Raw genomic sequence first — 23,304 nt, forward strand, 5'->3', positions numbered from 1 at the left:
CGGAACTTCTGTGGTAGAGAAGTAACCAAGAACTGTTTGTCCATTACAGCCCTATGTACCCCCAGTATGGGGCACAAGGATAGGTGTTTTAGCTCCTGTGGAGCCATGCTTGCCCCGATTCACTCAGAATAGGGTGAGATGTAGCCTGGAACTGTAACTTTTCCATAATGTGTATTTTCTCCAGCTTGTCCTAACTCTGCTCCTCATGGAGAGGACTCTGCAGGTTCTGGAGAAGGATGGTCCTTTGACAATTCTGAAGTTCCCTTTCTGTGTTAACAGCAGGAGCTCCATATGTGCAGGATTCTTCAAATCAAGAGGGAGATGATTGGGACCATTGTTGGTTGGTTTGATAATTTAAAATAGCATTACATGCATGACTTAAATATACGTTTGAATGAGGTGAGTGAGCCTCATCTAATTTTAATAATAATTGTGCCATGAACTGAAATAAGATGGAGTAGGGATGTTCAGCATGCTCTTCACTTTTTTCTTTAATTGCATCCATTCTACGTGACATTCTAATTTTCTCACATGAACAGTGTTTCTAAGCTCTATGTGCCTATTTTAAAGCGACAATAATTTATTTGACTAGTTTTGCACATTTATGGTGCAGTCTTGTTGCTGTCAAAACCAGTGGAAAAACTACTGTCAGCATCAGTGTGAGCAGTCATGTCCTTATTACCTAAAGAGCTGGATGTAACAGTGGAGCCAGTTTTAATGAGAATTGCATTTATGTGTATTTAGTTTGGAAGAAAAGCTGATGGAACAGTCAATTATGATTGTATATGGAATTAGTTACTGCTACTGAATCTATTTGCTATCATTGCAATCAAGGTTTAAACAGATTCAGCCAGCCAGCAAGAACCATTGAAGTACTTTGATAAGGAGTCTCTCATCTCATCCTAGCGTCAAGCCAACAACTGGGAATCTGAAGGTGGTGGAATTTTGAGCAGGATGGTTTCACTGGACCCTCCTTGGGGCTCCATATTTGGTATTTGTTCTGGCCAGAGGGTGTGCAACAAATTTTAGATGGCAACAACTTCTAGCTGCTGGAAGAGAGAAGATTCTCCTCTTTCTTTCTAGAGTTTGGCTACTGAGACTGTAGAGCATAGCATGCAAAGGGTAGACTTCAAGAAAGTGTGTTTCACAGCCTTGTTCTGAATAAGGTATTTAGTGCATCCTGATAAATGATCTCCTCTTTCTTTTGTTGCCCATAGGGGAATTTTTTATTTATATGAGTTCAGGATCCCTTAGCTTAATTATTCAACAATGCTGTGCTCTAAATTAGAGAACTCTTTGTTAACAAAGAGCAGCATGAAAGAATGTTACATTTATTATTGTAGTGCCTAAGGACCTATTGTACTAGGCACTGTATAGACACCGAAAGAGATGGCACCTGCCCCAAGGAGTTTACAGTCTAAATAGACAAGACGCGCACACGCACACGCACGCACACACACACTCTGAACTATGTGATGGCAGCAAATTTCATGTTAGTTGCACGACTTCTTTTTTCGTGGGGAGTGGCAATGTTGAAAAGGAATGGTGAATGAGACCTGGCAGAGGGGGATGTGTAAAACGGTGTGAGGGATGGAGATGGTTGGAACAAACTGTGAATCAGCACAATCTTGAGAAAATACAGTCATAACTGTAGAAAAAGTTCTGCTTGTCCTAAAGTCCTTATTTTCACAGTTTCCGTAGCTGTTCCTACTAGCTGGAGTCTCTGGTTCTTTCCTCCCTGCGGTTCCTCTCCCCTCCCACCCCCCCTCAGGCACATGGTGTCGGTGGGGTGTGGTACCAGACCATTATTTTAGCTCTAGTATCCCCAGAATAGGGATGTCTCCCCTGCAGAGTTCTGGGACCAAGGAATGGTGTGGAGAGATGTGGTTCTTCATGGACCTCATGTTAGCCTCTCTCCTCAGTGCAGCAGTCCCTGCTTTAGCTACTTCTGTCGTTTCTCCTTCCATCTGGAGTCTCTGGCTGGTCATGCATTTTCAAAGCCATCTTTCCTGTATGGAGGATTTGGATCTGACTTACGTTAAATATTTTACTTAAAATGTACACATTGTATCCTGACAGAAGTACAGAAAGGCTGTGTCTGTACTCAGAATTTTTTGCAATTCTTTCCATCATTTGTCCAGCACAGTTCATCACCATCAGGGCTAGCAATGGTGAAAATGCTAATGTGGACAGGGAACAGATATATTTTTCTTGATTGACATCTAAACTTGCTTAGAAAGGGGAGAGGAGAGGCCATTGTTCTGGAAGCTCTGTGAGAGTCCCACTGGATTCAGTGGAATAGTGAAGTATAACTTAAATATCATTGATGCATTCTTTGCACCGTTAGGTATAGCAGGTGCTGATTGCTTTGGGAATCACATACCCGTAAGTAAGGCTATGTTTTAGTTACAGGTATTTGTAGTAAAAGTCATGGACAGGTCATGGGCAATAAACAAAAATTCATGGCCCGTGACCTGTCAATGACTTATACTGTACCCCTGACTAAATCTTGGAAGTGCTGTGGGTGCTCGTGGGGGGGTGGACAGGGGGGCACAGGTTCTGGGGGAGCACAGGTGCTGGTAGGCGTGATCTGGGGGGTGCTATGAGTGCTGGGGGGATGCTGGCTGGGGGGGAGCGCAGGTGCTGGTAGGGGTGATCCGGGGGTGTGCCGTGAGTTCTGGGGGAGCAGTCCAGGGATGGGCAGCTGGTGCTGGGGGGAGTTGGAGGGGCTGGCAGGCTCCATGAATGGCTTCTCAGAAGCAGCGACATGTCCCTCTCTAAGCTTTTAGCTCCGCAGCTGTCATTGTCTGGGAACTGTGGCCAGTGGGAGCTGTGGAGGCAGTGTGCGAGGCTAAGAGCAGAGGGAGGGACATGTTGCTGCTTCTGGGGAGACCCCTCCAAGGTAAGCGCCGCCCAGACTCCTCATTCCCTCCCGTGCCCCAGCTCCCCGCCGTGAGCCCCTTCCCACACCCAAACTCCTCCTGCTGCTGTGGGTGGGGGCGGGGGAGGGCAGCGGGTGATGGCCCATGACTGTCCCAGCAGCAGCTGGTGCGGCTGTCCCAGGGACTGCCTGAGCTGCTTGGGCAGCCCTGGAGCCAGCCACACCAGCTGCTGCTGAAGTCATGGCAATCACGGAAAGGCATGGAATCCGTGACTTCTGTGACAAACTTGCAGCTTACCCATAGGGCTCTTAGAACAGTCATAGTTTGACCCTAGCAAACTCCTTCCAGGTGCTGCTGCTGTTTTGTGTGCGGGTGTGGTAGTAGAGGCCACAGGGCCAAGTATCTACTAAAACATATTTCCAGTTAAAATTTTATTTTTATTCTCATGAATGTTTCACTTTTTCAGGAGTAAGAAAATTTTAAGCAAGAAAAAACTGAAAAGGAAACAGAAGACTAAATTGAAAGTGAAAACACGAAACAAGGTAAATGACGTGGATCCATATGTTCAAGATATTACCTCTCCCACCTGGTCAGATCCGCTCTATGTCACAAAGAGGAGGAGGTTCATGACAAACTTCTTCCTACTGATTATTTTATCACTATGCTTAAAGACAGTATCTATATTGTGTTTGCCTCCACAGGAAATCCCTATAAGAGTAAAGGAGGAAAGCCAGTCTAATAGAGAACATGAGACCACTAAGCAATGTAGTTCTGAATCCAGGCTAGAATAATATAGCTATGTAAATCCTCCCCTTCGAAAAAATTATGACAGAGGGAAGAGAGCTTACAGGCAAGACCAAAACGCAGAGTAGCATGGCCAAATAATGCTATGATGTGCCCAATCAAATATGGTCACATTTCCTTATGTTGATACTCTTTTCCTTCTAGTTTGACACAGCCAGTCTTTCAGATGAAGGTCTATTGCCAATGGACTTCACAGATTAGGAGAACAGAATCAGCAGGAAAGAAACATTTTGAGGACTTGTCAGATGCATCAGTTTGTTTTGCAAAGGAATTCTGGCATGGATTGACAATCTGAAATACCTCTGAAGCACAGAAAGGCCTTTTAAACTAGTTGCATCTCTGAAAAAGATGTCTTTAGAAGCAGTCTTCATATTTGATGTCTCCCTCATTGCCCTCTGGTACTGAGCCAAGAGCTACAGTGTGATAGTATGCTGACCCATGTGGCCCTGGAAGTAAAAGAGAGATCCACAGATTAACTGCTCTCAACCATTTCAAAATTTGAAATGAGGGGAAGCTGTTTGGCAAACCTATGGATAAGCTGGTAGTGGGCTTGTTGGAAAGATCAAGAAAAACCTTAGTTCCTAACAAGCAGGATAGGAATGACTACAGGTCTTACCCCATATCAGGGTAGTCCTTTTACACTGACCAATATAGAAAATCCCACTGGAAACACTTAAGAGGAAAATGAAACAGATGCTGGGGAGCATGTGGTGGCAGAGGTGTGTTCTTTGGTTCAATCTCAGATTCCTCGAAACAAACTGCATGTCTAGCAGACACTCCAGTGTAGAGAGGAGCCCCAAATTAGTAGTTGGCAGCTGCTTCAGTTTGCAGTATTCTGACAAGTTGTCACCCTTGACAAATGGATTTTGGAAACAATGCAACAGGGATAGTCTTTTGGATTTTTTTTTCAAATTGGGGCAAATTTATCCCATTTCCCTTGCTAAAGGATATGCAGAAAAGGTGAGATATACAAATGGCCATTCTTCATCTCCTCTGAATGGGAGGAATAGAATCTGTTCATTCTCCAGAGAGGAACCAGAGCATTCACTCCATCTTCTTGTTCCTAGTCCAAAAAAAAAAAAAAAAAATGACAAAAGGCTACAAGGCAGTTCAGTCTGAAGGTATCTCAACAGGTTCATGACAAAAACAAACTCAAGATAGAAACCTTAAATCCACGCTAGCCGCTATCAACAAGGGTACTCTAGGGCATCCTTCAGATCTATTCATGTCAACTTCCATATCCCAATTTGGTTGTCTAACAGGTGCTTCTTCTGCTTTGCTCTTAGAGAACAGCACTACCAGTACAGGTCTCTTATCTTCTGGTTTATCAGCAATCATGCAAATATTTATGAAAATGCCAGTAGTGTTAATACTAGGAATGGTATTCTTGTCTATTCTTTCCTGGATGACCTCCTTTTTCTAGCCTTATCTAGAGTCAGAGCTATAGCCAGCACCAGTCAGGATGCTGCAGAACCATGGCTCTGTGATTAAATTGGGAGAATAATAGTTTAACATCTTTTGCAATAGATTTCCTACCGCAGAAGAGAATAGGTGCTGTTCTCTATAAAGTTTTTTCATATCACAGGAAAAACTGAGGAATCTTATCAAAACTGGTCAGCCCCTCTTGGGTAGTACCCACTCTCACACACTGTCTATTCTGAGATCAGTAGTCTCTTGTGTGGATAATCTTTAGTGAACCCATGCTCATGTGAGGATGCTACAGAGCTTCCCCTTGTCCTCCCTCACCAATCTCTTTTCCACCCATCAGCAAAGGGATATACCCAAGAGGATACTTAAGTCCCTCAGATAGTGGGTTTCAAGCAAATTTGATTCAGGCTTCCGGATAGGCAAACCAGTCAGGAAGTTTTTGCCACAGATGCCAGTCTGGAAGGAGGGGATGCTCACACTAGGTCAAGGACTTCCTGGGGATCTGCTCCAAAAAGGGATCACAAACAGTACAAACTGCTTAGTGCTCCAATATTTGGACACTGGTCATGACAGACAAATACTTCGGTAATGTCCTACATCAGTAGGTGAAGGGGAGCAAGGTCAACACTCTTATAAAGAGAAGGTTACTTGCTAATGACTTAGGCAGATTCTTCCTGCTCCCTTCACATCTAAGGGGAAAATGAATGTTAGAGCTGACTGGCTTAGTTGGGAACCAATAGATCATTCAGAATGGGAACTGTACCCAGATACGTTCTATCTGTTTGTAAAGGACTTAATCTCCAATCTGTTTGCCTCCCACCGTAATCATAAGGTTCCATTGTACAGGGAAGAAATGATGATTTAAAAAAAAAAATCAAAGCATAGAACATTAATTTGTCCTATCTTCCTAGAGGAGCTCCTCATCTTTCCCGTTTAAGAAGTTTTTGAATGTGAGAGTGAAGGGTTATTCTACCTGAATGTTCTGAAAACATGTTTAAAAAGAGAAATAAAATTGTCAATGTTAGTTTGACAATCAGAATGAGCAAAGTAAAAGAAAATACGAAAATTAAGAGAACTAAAAGCACTAAAAAGGGAGAAAAAGTTGCCTGTAGAAAGTATTTCTGTTCAAGATCTAAAGAGGAGCTTTGGCTTTCCAATGACAATACATTTCCTTAAAGAGAAGGCAGGGTTTTGCTTAGTCTTGCAGAAGTGTTTCAGACACTACCTTGGATTGACTTTTTGTCAGATTCCCAGCCTGAAATGCTGCAATAGCTGGCAGGCAGAGTGTTGCTGGTATGTTGCAGACAGGCTGCTGGGGTCAGAGTTGCTGGATCACGGCTATATTGTAACACAGACACTCGTGGTGGGACCTGCATGCTGTTTGGGAGCTGCAACAGCAAAAGGGCAGGTTTTTCCATTAGATTCACAGTCCCTTACCTGACTGCTTGGGCAATTGGACTTTGACCATACCTACTCTTGAGCGGTCATGTTCCTTGTTGATGTAGGATATACTGCATAACTCTAGAAAACGGTCTACCAACAAGTGTTAACTACTGTTTGAAATGGACCAGATTGGTGCCTTGGGTGAGGCAAAACTCTTAGTAGTAGTCTCTGCTTCTATGCTTTGTATTTTAGAGTAGTTAATAGACTTAAAATTAAAGAGTTTTCTAACTCATCTTTGACATTTTTAGTTGACGGTAGATTGCTGTTTGTGCATAATATGGTTATCTGATCTGTGTCCCCCTTTAAGAAATCCTATCCCTACTTGGGATCTTAATTTGGTTTTAGCTTCACTTAGGAACTCACCTTTTGAATCCTTGTATGATTGTTCATTGTATTGTTTATCTCTTAAAATGGCTTTCATTATTGCCATAACCTCAGCCAGAAGAGTGAGCAAATTAAATGTCTTAATGGCTGAGTCACCATTTATGGCTTTTCAAAAAGATAAGGTGGTTCTTAGGCCTGATCCCAGGGTTTTGCCAAAAGTGGTGTCTGATTTTCCTATGAGATGATTAATTTGCTGGTATTTTTTCCCAGAACTGCATATTAATAAAGACGGATCTGTTTTATGTATTTTGGATGCAAGAATGCTCTTGCATATTTAGATATTTTAATTTTTGAAAATCGAGATTGTCTGTTTTACCCTGTAATCCACATACGTTTTAGCATATCTTTCCAGACACTAGAAGGATTAAAAATGTATTGTTGAATGTTACACATTAACAAATTCCTGTACCTATGTCAGCATGATCACATTCTACTACAGCTGTGGCAGCTTCTTTTGCTTACCTTAAGCAAGATCCAGTTACTGAAATGTGCGGGGCTACAACCTGGTCCTCTGTACACACCCTTCTAAGCATTATGCTCTTAACTTGGCCAATGCTAGATTGGGTAAAGCAGTGCTTCAGTCTCTATTCAACTGGGACTCTGGTCCCTTTTCTACGTTATTTTCAGCACTGCTGAACAATCCCATGAGTGGGATGTAGAGCCACTTAAAGAAATTAAGTTTACTTACTTGTAACCAGAGTTCTTTAAGATGACTCTGCGTAGTCACACTTCCATCTGTCTTCTGCAGTGGAGGAATCTGAGGTGGTAAAGGGCACTGCACCCTCTTACATAGTGTCTCTGGAAGTTCCAAGGCTAAGGGAAGGTATAGGAGAGGGCAAAGGAACGCTCAAACAGTTACTGCTTGGAGAAGGTTTTATTTTTGGGTGCTGTTAGGTGGTGCAATACCCATAACTATGAATATGCAGAGTCCTTTCAAAGAACTCTGGCTACAAATAACCTTCATTTTCAGACCTTGTTGAGCCAGTCTGGCTATTAACATTTTTGATAGGTGATTTTTAGCATACCTCATTGACATTATAATTATTAGGTCTTTAATGAATTGTATGGTGGCATTTTTTTCACTTATATCTGGTTTTTGGCATCTTTGCTGATGTTTGTACAGAGATTATGAATATGAGCACCTTTATGTATATAGCTACCACACATAAAAACATAATGGCAACCAAATCAACATCTTTCATTTTCTCAACAGAGCTGCACACCTAGCCCTCCAGCCCTCACTGAATTCCTGCTCTAAAAGATAGACTTTTATAGTATGTCCTCAAGATTAATAAATTTAGGACCAAGTGGATTATTCCTAAAATTATTTACGTTTATCACAGTAAAGTGTTGGGGCTTCATTTTGTTATGTACTCTACAAACACATTACAAAACACTCCTTGTCTCAAAGAGCTTACAGTCCAAATAGACAAGATGGAATGTGGGAGGGGAAATAGAGGCACGACAAGGTGAAGGGATCCACCCATGGTAAAACAGGAGGTCAGTGGCAGAATCAGGACTAGAACTCAAGTCTCCAAGTCCCAGCCCATTGGACCACACTTCCTCTCCAAACTGAATGGTCTTTCATGGAAAATACTCTGCCATCAGCTCTCTGCTGTATCGATGAGGCTCTAGCTGGAGTATCTCTGCAGAATGAGGCAGTGTTAGCTCAATGCAGAAGGACAGATGGGTTGGAATACTTAAGATTTGAAACCTAAACTATCAAATAACATAATGCTTAATACTGAAAGTAGGACGAGACAATTTCTGAAAGTTGGTCAGCTCATTGTAAAGATGCAGGAAAGCAGCCTGTAATACTTAGTCTAGTGCTAAAAGGGTTGACTTCTGAAGTTGCCTGAATGAAGGTAAGATGACTTGGCCACCTAGTTATAAAGAGGATTGGGTACTGCAACATATATAGATCAAAGCCACGTGCAATTCTAATGAGAATGAGTTTAAATATGGAGATGTTAAAATTTATTGTACAGTAGCTGTATTGCAATAACATTTGACATTAATGAAGTAAACAAGGCTTTATGCAGAAGATGCTCCGAAGAACCTTGGTATGTGCCCTACAATTGTTTTGCAGTAAGAGGGGAAGCATGGCTTATGAAGTAAATTTGGACTTAATTTGTATAATTAAGGCCAGTTTATTCAGCTTTAGGGCTGAAAACTGAGGTGAATGTATATTTGATTTATAAATCATTGCAACAAACTCTGAAAGTGTGTGTGTGTGTGTGCATATATATATATATATACACACACACAGCAGAAGTATATTTTATTAATTTTTATGCTATTTAACTTTCTGATTCTGTAGAAATTACATTTTTGTGTTGAATCTGGAGCTTGTTTTATTTTGAATGAGACATGACAATCTGGGCAGAACAGATTTGTCTATTTTTTTTCCAAGTATTTTTATTAAAAAAGCAGTTATGCTCTGAAAAACTGGCATTGTGTGTTTTCATGTTCATGTCTCAGTGAGTTCCATATCAAATTTGCAAAGCTAGTTGGTAAAATGATGATGGTTTTAACTTCTGGCTTGGCAGTTGCAAAGTGAGATCTCAACATCAGTCTCTGTTAACTATGTTCCAACAAATCGTAGAGAACATTCTGTTTAGTGTATGACTCAGGAAAATTTTTTGGCTTTCCTCTGTTTATATTTGCTCTGCAGCTCTAATGAGTAAGAGCTACTGTGACAGACCCAGACCTGTTGGGTGCAGGAGTCTGGTCTTATCGGTAGCCCTGCCAAAGGACCTCCCCACAGCCTAAGGGGAGGATCCACAGGACTTGGATAATAACCAAGTCTGGTGGAAGGCAAATATACTGGTCACTGGATGAATAGTTTTCTGTTCCCTGAGTGTCCAGAATGGGCTGCCCTAGAGCAATCAGGAATCTGCTAGAACCAGTTAAGACAGGCAAGTTAATTAAGTCACCCTGGAGCTAATTAAGAACTTACTAGAATCAATTATGGCAGGCAGGCTAATCAGGGCACCTGGTTTGAAAAGGACCTTCCAACAGTTAGTGAGGGGTGCACAAGGAACAGGGAGTAAGAAGGCATGCTGCTGGAGGACTGAGGAGAACAAGCATTATCAGGCTTCAGGAGGAAGGTCCTGTCGTGACAATAAAGAAGGTGCTGGGGGGAGGCTTTACACTGGGTTCCAGACTAGGGCCCTGTGCATAGCAGCTGTCTACATCTCCTGTAGCAGCTGTGTGATAGCTACAACTCCCTGGGCTATTTCCCCATAGCCTTCCCCCAGCACCCTTTTTATCCTCACTAAGGGCTGCTGTGAATCTCTGCGGCGAACAAATCCATCAGAAAGCACAGGACCCACCAAGGCACAGGAGGAACTTTGTCACAGTAGTAAAAATGAAATTTTGTCAGAAAAAATTTTTTTGAATACACATACAGGGGTCTCATCTGCTTAGCATGGATGTGCCTTTTCTGCAGTCAGCTTTCTGACTGTAATCACATTTTGGTGTTAAATTTATTCTTCTGTGCCACTGTTTAGGTTAAAACTCCTCCAGGGCCTCCTGCTTGTTTTCATGAGGTAGATTCCCAAATGTATGTCAGTGTTGTATGAATTACATTTATATAAAAAGTCAAAAATATGTCTTAGTTGATTCTGAAATCCTATTATGTGGTTTTCCTGTTATTGCTAGATTATGCAGCATACGGTGTAGTGTAAAATCTCCTAATTTGAAGACTTGTGTGTTATTTAGGGTTATGATAAAGAAAGATACACGTGCTGGTGAAACTTGCTTATCACTGTGTATTATGAATGATGTGCTGCTTTTCTCTGCCATATGGAGTTCTGGTCATCCATATTTGAAAAAATAAAATATTAGCCCACTTTTTACCATTGTCTGGGTAAAGGGATAGTGAGACTTTGATATTTCTCTTCAGTGAAATTTGAAAAGTAATAAACTTTATAAATGAAGAATTAACTTTCAACCAAAAATAAAACCTTATTGTTTTTCAGACAGAAAACTTGGAGAGTACAATAACCATACCGGATATCAAATTACACAGCAACCCTTCAGCTTTTAATGTTTACTGCAATGTCCGCCATTGTGTTTTGGAGTGGCAGAAAAAAGAAACATCCTTAACTTTGGCTTCAAAGAATACTGTGCAAAGTGGGGATTCAGATAGTGATGAAGAGGAGGAGTCCAAAGAGCCACCCCTCAAGCTTCCAAAGGCAAGTGACCCTGGATACTTTTTCATGTGTAATTACATAGTCTGCATGGCACATCTTTGCCAGTTTTATTCATCAACATTAATTTAACCCTTTCTCAGTTGGATTCTTTTACTTTATGACAAGTTATTAGGAACACAGTAATTGTCATATCAGGTCAGACCAGTATCCATCTAGGCAAGTATTTTCTCTGACAGTGGTGGGTACTAGATGCTTCAGAGGACTGCAAGAAACTCTGAGGTGGTCACTTGGAAATAAGCTACCCATAGAAATTTCTTTTTAACTCCCTCAGTTAGAAGTTGGCTTATTCTCTGATTTAGGAGGGTTTATATTACTTCCAAACATTTAGTTTTTCAATTCCATGTAATATAACTGGATATTTTCATCCTCCATATAAATATTGTTCTTTTTTTGAACTCTTGCTTAGCTCTTGGCTGCAATGTTTTATGGCATTGATTGATTGTCGGTCTGTTTTATTAAGATTGTGGACAGAATACTTCAGTAATAATAGCTTTTAGAATTTAATGACTTCAGTGATTTTGCTACGAGTGTGTAATAGGATGCTATTCAATAGTGGAATATTAGAAAGAAAAGCTGGTGGGAATGGTTAAACTGCATCATTTTTCTTACCTGCATATTTTATTTCCTCATATGTCCAATTACCAGTTCCATTTAGCTATTGAGTATGCCTGTTGTGAATTCTGTTTTGCCCACCAATTAGTGTTTATTTAATATGTGTAATCTATTAATATTGTTTCCTGTCATCCTTCCCTGATGTGAGCTCAAAGGGAGTTGGGCAGAGCAGCTTCACATAGTTCTTTTTTATGTGACTTCTTATGATAAGGTTGAATTAAATACTACTAAAATTGCGTTTTTTATGTTGGTCTTATTGTTGCCTGGAAAACAGGAATCTTACAGTTGTTTGAGTTTACAGATGTTTTGTCATGAAAGGTTAGCTTGCAAGCCCAGAGAGGATTTTGGTGAACTTCAGAGGGACTTAACCACAGTACATAATTGGGCAACATGGCGGACAAAATTCAGTGTTGACAAATGCCAAGTAATGCATGTTGGAGGGGAAGGATTGGTGATAGTAATGCACTTTTACAGGGTTCTAAATTAATTATATATCTCAGCTCATTGAAGGCTTGCTCAATGTGTAGTTTCAGTCAAAAAAGTAAACAAAATATTAGGATGCATAAGGAGTGGGATGAAGAATAATATGAAAAACGGAATGCCATTATGTAAATCAGTAGTATGGCTTTAGTACTGCTGACCCCGTATCCAAAAGGATATTTGAGAATTAGAGGGGACAAAAATGATTAGGGATATGGAAAAACATTTGTGAAGAGAGTATAAAGATACCTGTTGTTTGTCAGAAAGGAGATAAGAGAGAGCCTATAGAAGAAAGATTGGGAACTTCTGTTCTTCCTATGTCAAAACAGAAGCACCAAGGGGATTGATGTTCAGCACAATGTAAGAGTGGTAAATTTAAAACTGATAAAACCAGTACTTTTCACACAGTTCTTAAATTGTGGAAAAATTGGAACAGGATGATTTTTAAGCCTAATAACTTAGTAAGGCTCAGAGGGATTGGATGCTTATGTGGATACTTTGTAATAGTTACTGCTAATGAAGGACAGAAGGAGACAATAAGCTCTGTTTTTGGACATATATCAATCTCTTAACTACAAGTATTAAGATAACATCTTTGAGGGGCAGGATGACCCCACATATACCTAGTGTGGTGTGTTTTTTTTGTACATTCCTTTGAAGTATGGGGTGCTGGCCACTTCTGGAGACAGGATATGCAGCTAGGTGAATTGTGAATCTGATCCAGTATGGCAATTCCCATATAAAGGCATAGGGCTTGTTTTCTTTGTAAATTTGGTTGATAGCTTCCGAAGGTGGAGTTGTAAATGCTGCCTACCTTGAATTGTTTACTTGGGAGGGAAGGAATTTGTAATTTTTTTTTAAAGTAGTGAATATTCCGTATTTATTGACTTTGTCACCTGATCAAAATAGTATGAGTGACAGCTTACCTGTGTAAATGTGAAAAAACAAGCTGTTTTATCATCTTTAAATACTATTTGCAGTTTCTAGAAATATTTTCAGAGTGAGGCAATGTTAGAACAGTGTGGATAAAATTTTCAGAAGTGACGTAGGCACTAGATTTTCAGTTCTTTTGGTACCTAAAAATGCAGTTGGTCATCTAGTGGGGCTTTAACAACACCTACACAGGGTATATGCTAGATTTCCATTGTAATTTGGAATTAGGCATCTAAATTGCTTAGCTATATATCTGCATCGTTAGGCACCAAAGTGCCTTTGAAAATATGAACCATTTGGAACCTAACAGCCTGTCTACAGTGTACCAACCGCTGTGCATTACTTGTGGTATGGACTGTGTTACGGTGCAATTAAAGTCCAAGGATGCAGTTTAGTGGACTTTTCACTGCTCTATAGCAGTGTTCACATGGCGAGTTACTGTGCAAGCAAGCTGATTCACACTATAGCTTGGTGCACAGTATCCCTGTGTAGGTAAGCCCTGTGTCTTGTTGAAAATCCTTAAGATTTAGGAGCCAAAGTGCCTAAATCACTTTTGAAAATGGAACCTAGACTCCTAAGTTACTTAAGTGCTTTTGCAAATGTTATCTTCATGAATAGGTGAATTGCTTTGATATTTTGTGTGTGTGTGTGTATAAAAATAAAATACTGAATTGGCATAGGCTACTGAGTGCATTTTTGTTAATTTGATATAAATGAGGAGAGTTGTTGCAGAGGATTTGAAGTCTCATTTTAATAATTACTAGACTTAATTCCTTTGAATAAGATACTGGGCTAAATAGAGAATATTGATAAAGCTCTTTTATGGAATAGCTCAGTGGTTTGAGCATTGGCCTGCTAAACCCAGGGCTGTGAGTTCCATCCTTGAGGGGGCCACTTAGGGATGTGAGGCAAAATCAGTACTTGGTCCTGCTAGTGAAGGCATGCGGCTGGACTTGATGACCTTTCAGGGTCCCTTCCAGTTCTATGAGATCGGTATATCTCCATGTTTGTCAAAGTGTCAGAGGGATGGAAGTTGGAAGAAAAACTTTTATACTGGACTTTTTCCACTTTCACAGCTCCTCCTATGCTAAGCTTTTTAAGACTGAGATTGAGGTCTAGTTTATACTAGAAAACTTGGTCACCATAACTATGTTGCTCACAAGTGTGAAAAATCCACACTCTGGAGTGGTGTAGTTAAACCTACCGAAGTCCCAGTGTAGACAGCACTAGGTCAGTGGAAGAATTCTTTTGTCGACCTAGCTACTGCCTCTCAGGGAGGCAGATTACCTGTACTGGTGGGAGAATTCCTCTTGTTGGTGTAGATCAGGGGTTGGCAACGTCTGGCACGTGGCTTGCCAGGGTAAGTATCCTGGTGGGCCGAGCCACTTGACTGCTGCTGCTGTGTCAGCAGGTTTGGCGTATTGCGACTCCTGCTGGCCGTGGTTCACTGTCCCAGGCCAATGGGGGCTGCAGGAAGCAGCAAGGGATATGCTGGCAGTGGCTTCCCACCACCCCCATTGGTCTGGGACAGTGAACCGCAGCCAGTGGGAGCTGTAGTCGGCCAAACCTGCCGACACGGCAGGTGAACAAACTGGCCCGGCCTGCCAGGGTGCTTACCCTGGCGAGCCACATGGCAGAGGTTGCTGACCCCTGTTGTAGATAATATCTGTACTGAAGAGCTGTGCCACTGTAGCATTTTAAGTATAGACAAGCCTCTAGAATGCTTGTTATTAATTTAAATCCAAAATACTTTTCCAGTAGACAGTAAAGCTGGTAGTTGAAAACAAGCTGAAATTTATTGTACTTTTTGTACAAGATGCATTAATAAACCTCAATGAAATCTCTGGTTTTGTTTTCTGAAATCTGATAGGCCAACTAGCAAACTAAATTGTTTCATGTAGGCTTTTATTTGAAAGGTAGATCTGCATGAAAAATTCTTTGCAGGTTCCTGTAAATAGATGTTGGAGCAAAATTTGCTGTCTTCCTAAACTGCTGTGTGCCTTTTAGTCTTGATGCAAGAATTTTATATTCTTTCTATGATTAAAGTGTAGTTATCAGTGGTTCACAGTCATGCTGGAAGGGCATAACAAGTGGAGTCCGCAGGGATCAGTTCTGTTCAATATCTTCATCAGTGATTTAGATAATGGCATAGAGAGTACGCTTATAAAGTTTGCGGATGATACCAAGCTGGGAGGGGTTGCAAGTGCTTTGAAGGATAGGATTATGATTCAAAATGATCTGGAGAAATGGTCTGAAGTAAATAGGATGACATTGAATAAGTACAAATGCACTGCATTCCACTTAGGAAGGAACAATCAGTTGCACATATACAAAATGGGAAGAGACTACCTAGGAAGGAGTACTGCGGAAAGGGATCTGCCGGTTATAGTGGACCACAAGCTAAATATGAATGAACAGGATAACACGGTTGCAAAAAAAAAGCCAACATCATTCTGGAATGTATTAGGAGTGTTGTAATCAAGACAAAGAAGTAATTCTCTTCCACTCTACTCCGCGTTGATTAGGCCTCAGCTGGTATTGTGTCCAGTTGTGGGGGCCACATTTCAAGAAAGATGTGGACAAATTGGAGAAAGTCCAGAAAAGAGGCACCAAAATGAATAAAAGTCTAGAAAACATGCTCTATGAGGGAAGATTAAAAAGTTGGATTTGTTTACTCTGGAAAAGATAAGGCTGAGAGGGAATATAATAGTTTTCAAGTACATAAAAAGTTGTTACAAGGAGGAAGGAGAAGAATTTTTTCCTCTTAATCTCTGAGGATAGGAGAAAAAGCAATGGGCTTAACTTGCAGCAAGGAAGGTTTAGGTTGGACATTAGGAAAAACATCCTGTCAGAGTGGTTAATCACTGGAATAAATTGCCTAGGGAGGTTATTGAATCTCCGTCATTGGAGATTTTTAAGAGCAGGTTAGAAAAACATCTGTCAGGAATGATCTAGATAATACTTAGTCCTGCCATGAGTGTAGAGGATTGGACTAGATGACCTCTTGAGGTCCCTTCCAGTCCTGTGATTCTGTGAGACAAGCACGTGTGTCTGCTTTGGACACAGTTGGATTAAGAAGCCCAGTGATGAAGACACTGGCCTTGGTCCTGGAATTGAATTCCATCGTTGTTGCACAGGCAGTTCTTAATTCATATGATCATGATCTGATAGTGAAAGCCTCTAAGGCACCACTGGCATTGGCTTCTGAGATAAGAACCGAGCCCCAAGAGAAGCCGCCTTATCAGTCGTCTTTTGGTTCCAAAAATGATGGCAAGAGATAAGGCTTCTGTTATCAGGGCCATGTTGCATCCAGAAGATTAATCAGATCTGCATTTTTTTGGCATCAGATCCTAACCTGAAAAATTAGATGTAAATCCCTGTGTAAATCTCAGTTATGGGTTCTAAGGACAGCATCTGATCCAAAGTTTGCTCTGGAAGTATCAGTAGTTTCATCATCACTGATTCACACAGCTTCATTGGTTACTGTGGTAGTTGAAATTAACCACACAAATCTGCAGTCAGGTTACATACTAGAGCCACGAGACCAGTTAGCTAAAGTGGAGAAGATGAAAGCTCCAACCAATTATCCTTCTCATATTTCGACTCCTGTGAAACAGAAGAGATGGGATAAGCTATCTCATTTTTCCCAGAGACTTTCCTGCTGCCCCCAAGAACACCTTTGAGCTCACATGGTGAAATGATGTTGCCTTTTTCTGCTAAACATGCCAAGTCCTTTAGTTTCTCTATTTGTCTTTTTTGAATCTGCAGTCTGTGCTTGTTCGATCTACAGAGGAACTGGATTGAGTTAGGCTTTCAGAGAACCCGTTGAAATTTCACATTCAGGAAAGAGTACTTCTGGACATTGGGCTTGTGCTGCCTTATCTTCTAGAATATGAGATGTTCTTAGAATATGTGTGGTGTTACTACTGGCAAGTTCCACCAAAGGATGCATGATCCTATTAGTGTCGTTTCAGCAGCACAGAGAGATTGCACAGACGCTGTTGGAAAAGCTTGCCCATTGTATCCGAGCTTCCCAGATCTGGCTACTTCTCCTGTCTTCAAAGAGCATTGTCACTTTATGATCCCTGAAATTCAGTCAGCAGAAGGAGAGCCTGCAGCTCAGAGTACCAGCAACTGGAGCCAATAATGGAAACTGACTCATCAGCAAATGAATTGTTGAGGTGGCCATCGCTACTTCTCGTTCTGAGGACACTTTACAATTCCACAAGTTTGTAGATAAGATGGCCATGACTTTAAAACTTCTATCTATAACATTGGAAGAACACTCCCATTCTGTATTTACGTTTTGGGTGTTCTGTCAAGGAGCGAAGACTTTCTTCCAGTTGTAGATGAACTGTTGCAGCCTGCAAAAGCAATGCAGTGTACCTCTTGAAAAAAACAAAACCAAAAAACCCTAAGTTACATTATTTGCTATATAAAAGATTCTCCTTTGTTCATGCCCTAAGCCTTAGTTGCTAGTAGTGGCAGCAGTCATTAGCTCTAGAGGAGGAGATTTGCATTTCACATCCTCCAGCAGGAGGGGAAAATAGATGGAGGCAACTGGTTAAAAAAAGTGTTTGCCATTGTTTGCCTTGAAGAAACAGTGGCTAATAACCAGGCAGTTATGTTGCGATATCAGAACCTAGTATGGGAAAGGTTTTCTGCCTAATACAGGCAGAGGATAGTCCACTGATTGTCCTTCATATGGGAACAAATGATACTTCTGGATTTTCATGGGGATGCTTCAAGGAACACTAGATGAGGCTGGGAAGGATGCTTAAAGAAATGGAGGCTAATGTGATGTTCAGTGAGATTCTGCCTGTCCCTAGAAGAGGAGACAAGATTATTATGATGGCTCAGACAGTGGTGCTATATAGAGGGCTTTGAGATAATTGTCCACTGGGAGACATTCACAGACAGAGAAGTGTTTTCATGGGACGGACTCCACCTTAATAGGGAGGGAAATAAACTTCTGAGATGGAGGTTGACACAACTGATTAAAGTGCTTTAAATTAGGAATTCACAGGAGATGGTTGGGAGATACTTTTGTAATCTCCACGCCTGGTTCTAATCCTGAGTGGGGGAAAAAATCAAGTAACAGAGGATATAGTGATGGAGAAAGGAACAATAGAGGATAGGAGAATGGATATCAAGAGAACAGATACTGTCTGGGGTATTGGCACTAACAGTCAGGCAGGTGATACTGGTAGTAGAATGACTATACTTAGTCGTGTGAGGAATCTTGATGAAGCCAAGCAGAAACAACTAAGATGTCTTTACACCAATGCAAGGAGCCTGGGTGACAAAATAGATGAACGAGAACTCTTGGGTCAGGAAGTTAAACTAGATATTCTAGGGATAACAGAAATATGGTGGAATAGTAGTCATGGCTGAAATATAGGTATTGAAGGGTATGTTCTGTTCAGAAAAGACAGAAATACAGGTAAAAGTGGTGGAGTAGCATTGTATATTAATGGTAAAGTAGGTGATCCAGAAATTAGAAGTGATTGGATAAAATGGGGAATCTCTTTGGGTCAGAATCACATTGGTGAAGTAAGCTGGAAAAGAGGCTTCACTGGGATAATGCTTGGGGTATGCTAAAGACCCCCATGATCTGATTTGGATATGGGTAGGGACTTCTTTATATTTTCAATGAGATAATCATAAAATTTCCAGTAGTATTTATGGGAGACTTTAATTTCTCAGATATAGATTGGAGGACAAATGCTACTAATAATGGTAGGGCCTGGGTGTTCCTGAATGTGATAGCCGACAGATTTTTTTTCACCAGGTACTCAATGAACCAAGAAGAGGTGATGCCATTTTAGGTTTCATATTGGTAAGTATTAAGGAACTCATAGAAGAACTGGTTCTAAAGGACAACCTTGGTTCAAGTGATCATGAGTTAATTCAGTTGAAACTAAATGGAAGGATTTTTAAAAAAAAATGTCTGCAACTAGGATCCTTGATTTCAAAAGGACAAACTTTAAAAAATGGAGGGAAGTTGTTAGGGAAGTGGACTGGACTGAAGAACTTAAGCAGCTGAATGTGGAGGAGGCTTGGAATTATTTAAATCAGAGTTGAAGAAACTATCTGAAGCCTGTATCTCAAGCAAGGGGAAAGAAATTGTGGGAAAGAGTTGAAGACCAAACAGCATGAACAAGCATCTTAAACAGGTTATTAAGAATCAGAGGGGTAGCCGTGTTAGTCTGGATCTGTAAAAGCAGCGAAGAGTCTTGTGGCACCTTATAGACTAACAGATGTATTGGAGCATGCATCCGGCGAAGTGGGTATTCGCCCATGAAAGCTCTTGCTCCAATACATCTGTTAGTCTATAAGGTGCCACAGGACTCATTGCTGCTTTTAGGTTATTAAGAAACAGCAGAAAGCTTACAAGGAATGGAAGAAGGGATGGATCAGCAAGGAAAATGACTCTTGGAGGTCAGAAAGTGTAGGGAAAAGGTGGGACCAGCCAAAAGCCAAACAGAGTTGGACCTTGGAAAGGAAATTAATACAATAGTAAGAGGTTCTTTAGACATATAAAGAAAAAGAAAACAAGGAAAGAAGTGGGACTGCTAAGCACTGAGAATGGGGTGGATATTAAAGATAATCTAAGTGTGGCCCAACATTTAAGTGCACACTTTGCCTCAGTTTTAAATAAGGGTATAATAAGGCTCTTAGGAGTAGTGGCAGGGTGGCTAATGGAAATGAGGTTATGGAAGTAGAAATTAAACTGAAACATCTTGGGACCAAATGAGGGCCTCATATAATTTCAATCCAAGAATATTAAAGAAACTGGCAGATAAAAGTGCAAGTCCCATAGCAAGGATTTTAATTAATCTGTAAACTTTGGAGTTGTACCCTGTGACTGGAAAATTGCTTATATTTGCCCGTTTTTAGTAAAGGGAAAATAAGTTATTCCATTAGTTTGACCTCAGTTGTATGCAAAGCCTTGAAACAAATTTTGAAAGACAAAGTAGTTAAGTACATAAAGGTAAATAGTAATTAGGATAAAATACAACATGGTTTTAAAAGAGGTAGATTGTGCCAGATCACTCTGATCTTTCTTTGAGAAATTAACTACGTGCTCTTTTTTTTAGACAATGGAAATGCAGTAGACCTAACCTACGTGGTTTTCAGTAACGCATTCCACATGGGAAATTATTAGTTAAATTGGACAAAATAGGGATTAATATGGTCTGGGAAGGTGGATAAGGAACTGGTTGAAGGGGACACTATAATGGGTCATACTGGAAAGTGAAATGTTAGGCTGGAGGGAGGTTACTAGTGGAATCCTCAGGGATCAGTCTTGGGACCAATCTTATTTAACATTTTTATTAATGACCATGGCACATAACATGGGGATGTGCTAATAATTTGTGGATGAGACAAAGAATATCATACAATATTTGTGTGATATTGAAAACTGGAGTAATAAAAATGGAATGAAATTTAATAGTGCAAAGTGCAAGGTCATGCAATTAGGGACTAACAACAAGAATTTTTGCTATAAACTGGGGACATCTCATTTAGAAGCAACAGAGGAAAAGGAATACCTGGGTGTATTGGTCGATCACAGGATGATTGTGAACTGCCAGTGTGATATAGCCGTGAAAAAGATTAATGCAGTCCTGATATGCATCAGGTAGAGATTGGAAAGTGTTGTTATTACTATACAAGGCACTGGCGAGACCTCATCTAGAATACTGTGTGCAATTCTGGTCTCCCATGCTTTAAGAACAATGAATTCAAACTGGAACAGGTAATAGAGAAGAGCTGCTAGGATGATCAGAAGAGTGGAAAACTACCTTACAAGAGGAAACTTAAGGATTTTGTCTAGTTCAGCATAACCCAGGGGTCGGCAACCTCTGGCATGCAGCTCGCTAGGGTAAGCACCCTGGCGGACCGGGCCAGTTTGTTTACCTGCTGCATCGGCAAGTTCGCTGGACTGCAGCTCCCACTGGCCGCGGTTCACTGTCCCAGGCCAATGGGGGTAGTGGGAAGCGGCGTGGATGAGGGATGTGCTGACTGTGGCTTCCCGCTACCCCCATTGGCCTGGGACAGCGAACTGCGGCCAGTGAGAGCTGCGATCGGCTAAACCTGCCGACACGGCAGGTAAATAAACTGGCCTGGCCTGCCATAAAGCTTACCCTCGCAAGCCGCATGCCCGAAGTTGCTGACCCTTGGCATAACCAAATGAAGGCTGAAGGTAAGTATGATTGCTTTATGTAAATACATCTGAGGAATAAATACAAGGGAGAGAGAGGAGTTATTTCAGTTGAGGGTACATGATGGCACAAGAGCAAATGGATACAAATAGGCCATCAATAAGTTTAGGCTTGAAATTCTAACCATCAGAGGAGTGAAGTTCTATAACAGCCTCCTAAGGGGACTGTTGGGGGAAAATATCCTGGTTTCGAGACTGAGCTCAATAAGTTTGAGGGGGTTGATATCAGGAGAGTGCGTACAATAGCACGTGGTCCACCAGTGACTGCTAGTTGCAAATATCTCCTATGGCCAAAGATTGGACATTAGATCACGAGGGCTCTGAGTTACTACACTGAGCTCTTTTCCACTTTTGTGTGTCGCTGATATGCTCTGAGTCTAACTGATTTCTGCATTTGGGGCCGGGAACGAATTTCCCCCCAGGTCAGATTGGCAGAGACCCTGGTTATTTTTGGCTTTACTCTGCTGCATGTGGAATGGGTCACTTACTATTTTAAATTAGAGTAAATGGTGGATTCTTTGTAACTTGAAGTCTTATAAATCAAGATTTGAGTACTTCACTAACTCAGTCAGAGGTTGTGGGTCTATTACAGGGTGGATGAGAGACTGTGGCCCGTAGTGTGCAGGGGGTCAGACTAGATCATCATGATGGTGCTTTGTTGCCTTAAAGTCCATGTGTTTAAGAGATGTGGTACTGCCCCTCCAGAAAGCAAGTTGTAGGTAGAAGACCTTCCTTGTGAAGGAGATGGATTATGCATCAAGAAAACTGAAATGTTAGAGAAGATGAAGAATTCAAAGTCTACAGCACTGTCTTTCAACTTGTTGGAAGAAGGACCTCTGTGGTCCTCTCTTAAGATACTGTAGGGAGTTCAGTCCCTATGTTGGTAGTCTTATTCTTGGTGTGCACTGTTGTGGAGGAGCTGGTGGTCATGGTCAGTGTTCCCTCTAATTTTTCCCATCTATGTGCAGAATGAATTTTGTTCTGTGCACCAGTAAGGAGGTGATGTGTGACACACCAGTTCTGGTAGGGTTGGGCTTGACTGGGCCGGGGGAGAGGCTCCTCTCCCTGGCCGCTGCAGCTCCGGTGGGGCTGGGTTTGGCCACCTCTCTACAGCCGTGGCAGTTCCGGTGGGCCTGCACCGGGCTGGGGGACCTGCCAGCCCTAAATAGATGCGCAGCTTACAGGGAACCTAGGTCATGGTACATATAGATACCAATGAGATAGGGAAGGGCAGAAGAGAGGTCTTGAAGACCAAATGTAAGCTAAGTCAGAGACTGGGACTTCCATAGTTCAAGAATCTGAAATGCTTTCTGTTCCACGTTCAGGTGCAGCCAGACAGGCTGAACTGCAGAGTGTCAGTGTGTGGATGAGACCATGGTGTTGGGAGTAAGGATTTAAGTTTATTAGGAACTGGAGAACCTTCTGGGGAAGGAAGAGCCTATACAGGAAGATTGGGCTCCACCTAAACAAAAGTTCTGACATGTAAAACTGAAACGGTCACAGAGGAGTTTTTAAACCAAGGACTGGTGGAAAACTCTCAGGTGCTCCCTTAGGGGATGATTTATTAACAGGGATATTCTATATTCTAGTAAAGAGAAGAGGATAGAAGTACAGATAGGAACTTAACAGAGAAGCAGTCAAACAAAAGAGCCCCATCAGTTGCCTCACATGAAAGCAGACTACTAAATATTTACAAATTTTATATGTGCTTGTATGCAAATACATGAAGTCTAAAACCCAAGATGAACAAACTTGAGTATTAAATGAGGCTGTTGATATAATAAGCATCACAGAAACTTGGTGGAACAATGATAATCTATGAATACAGTTAATACCAGGATACAGAATACATAGGAACGATGAAGTAGGTCGTGCTGTTGAGGGAGTAGCATTA

At 41.3% G+C, this 23,304-nt stretch overlaps 1 protein-coding gene across 14 annotated transcripts in view; it reads left to right on the plus strand.

The window, feature by feature from the left end:
- Nucleotides 1-23,304, plus strand: part of MYCBP2 (MYC binding protein 2) — a 445,111-nt gene that overhangs the window by 38,701 nt on the left and 383,106 nt on the right. For all 14 annotated transcript variants that reach the window (XM_050946493.1, XM_050946502.1, XM_050946519.1 and 11 more), the window contains exons 2-3: nt 3,349-3,424; nt 10,925-11,140. In XM_050946493.1, the coding sequence (XP_050802450.1) occupies nt 3,349-3,424; nt 10,925-11,140 (292 nt within the window). The remainder of the gene's footprint in view (nt 1-3,348; nt 3,425-10,924; nt 11,141-23,304) is intronic.

This window comes from Gopherus flavomarginatus, chromosome 1, assembly GCF_025201925.1.
Source record: "Gopherus flavomarginatus isolate rGopFla2 chromosome 1, rGopFla2.mat.asm, whole genome shotgun sequence".
Classification (NCBI taxonomy): Eukaryota; Metazoa; Chordata; order Testudines; family Testudinidae; genus Gopherus; species Gopherus flavomarginatus.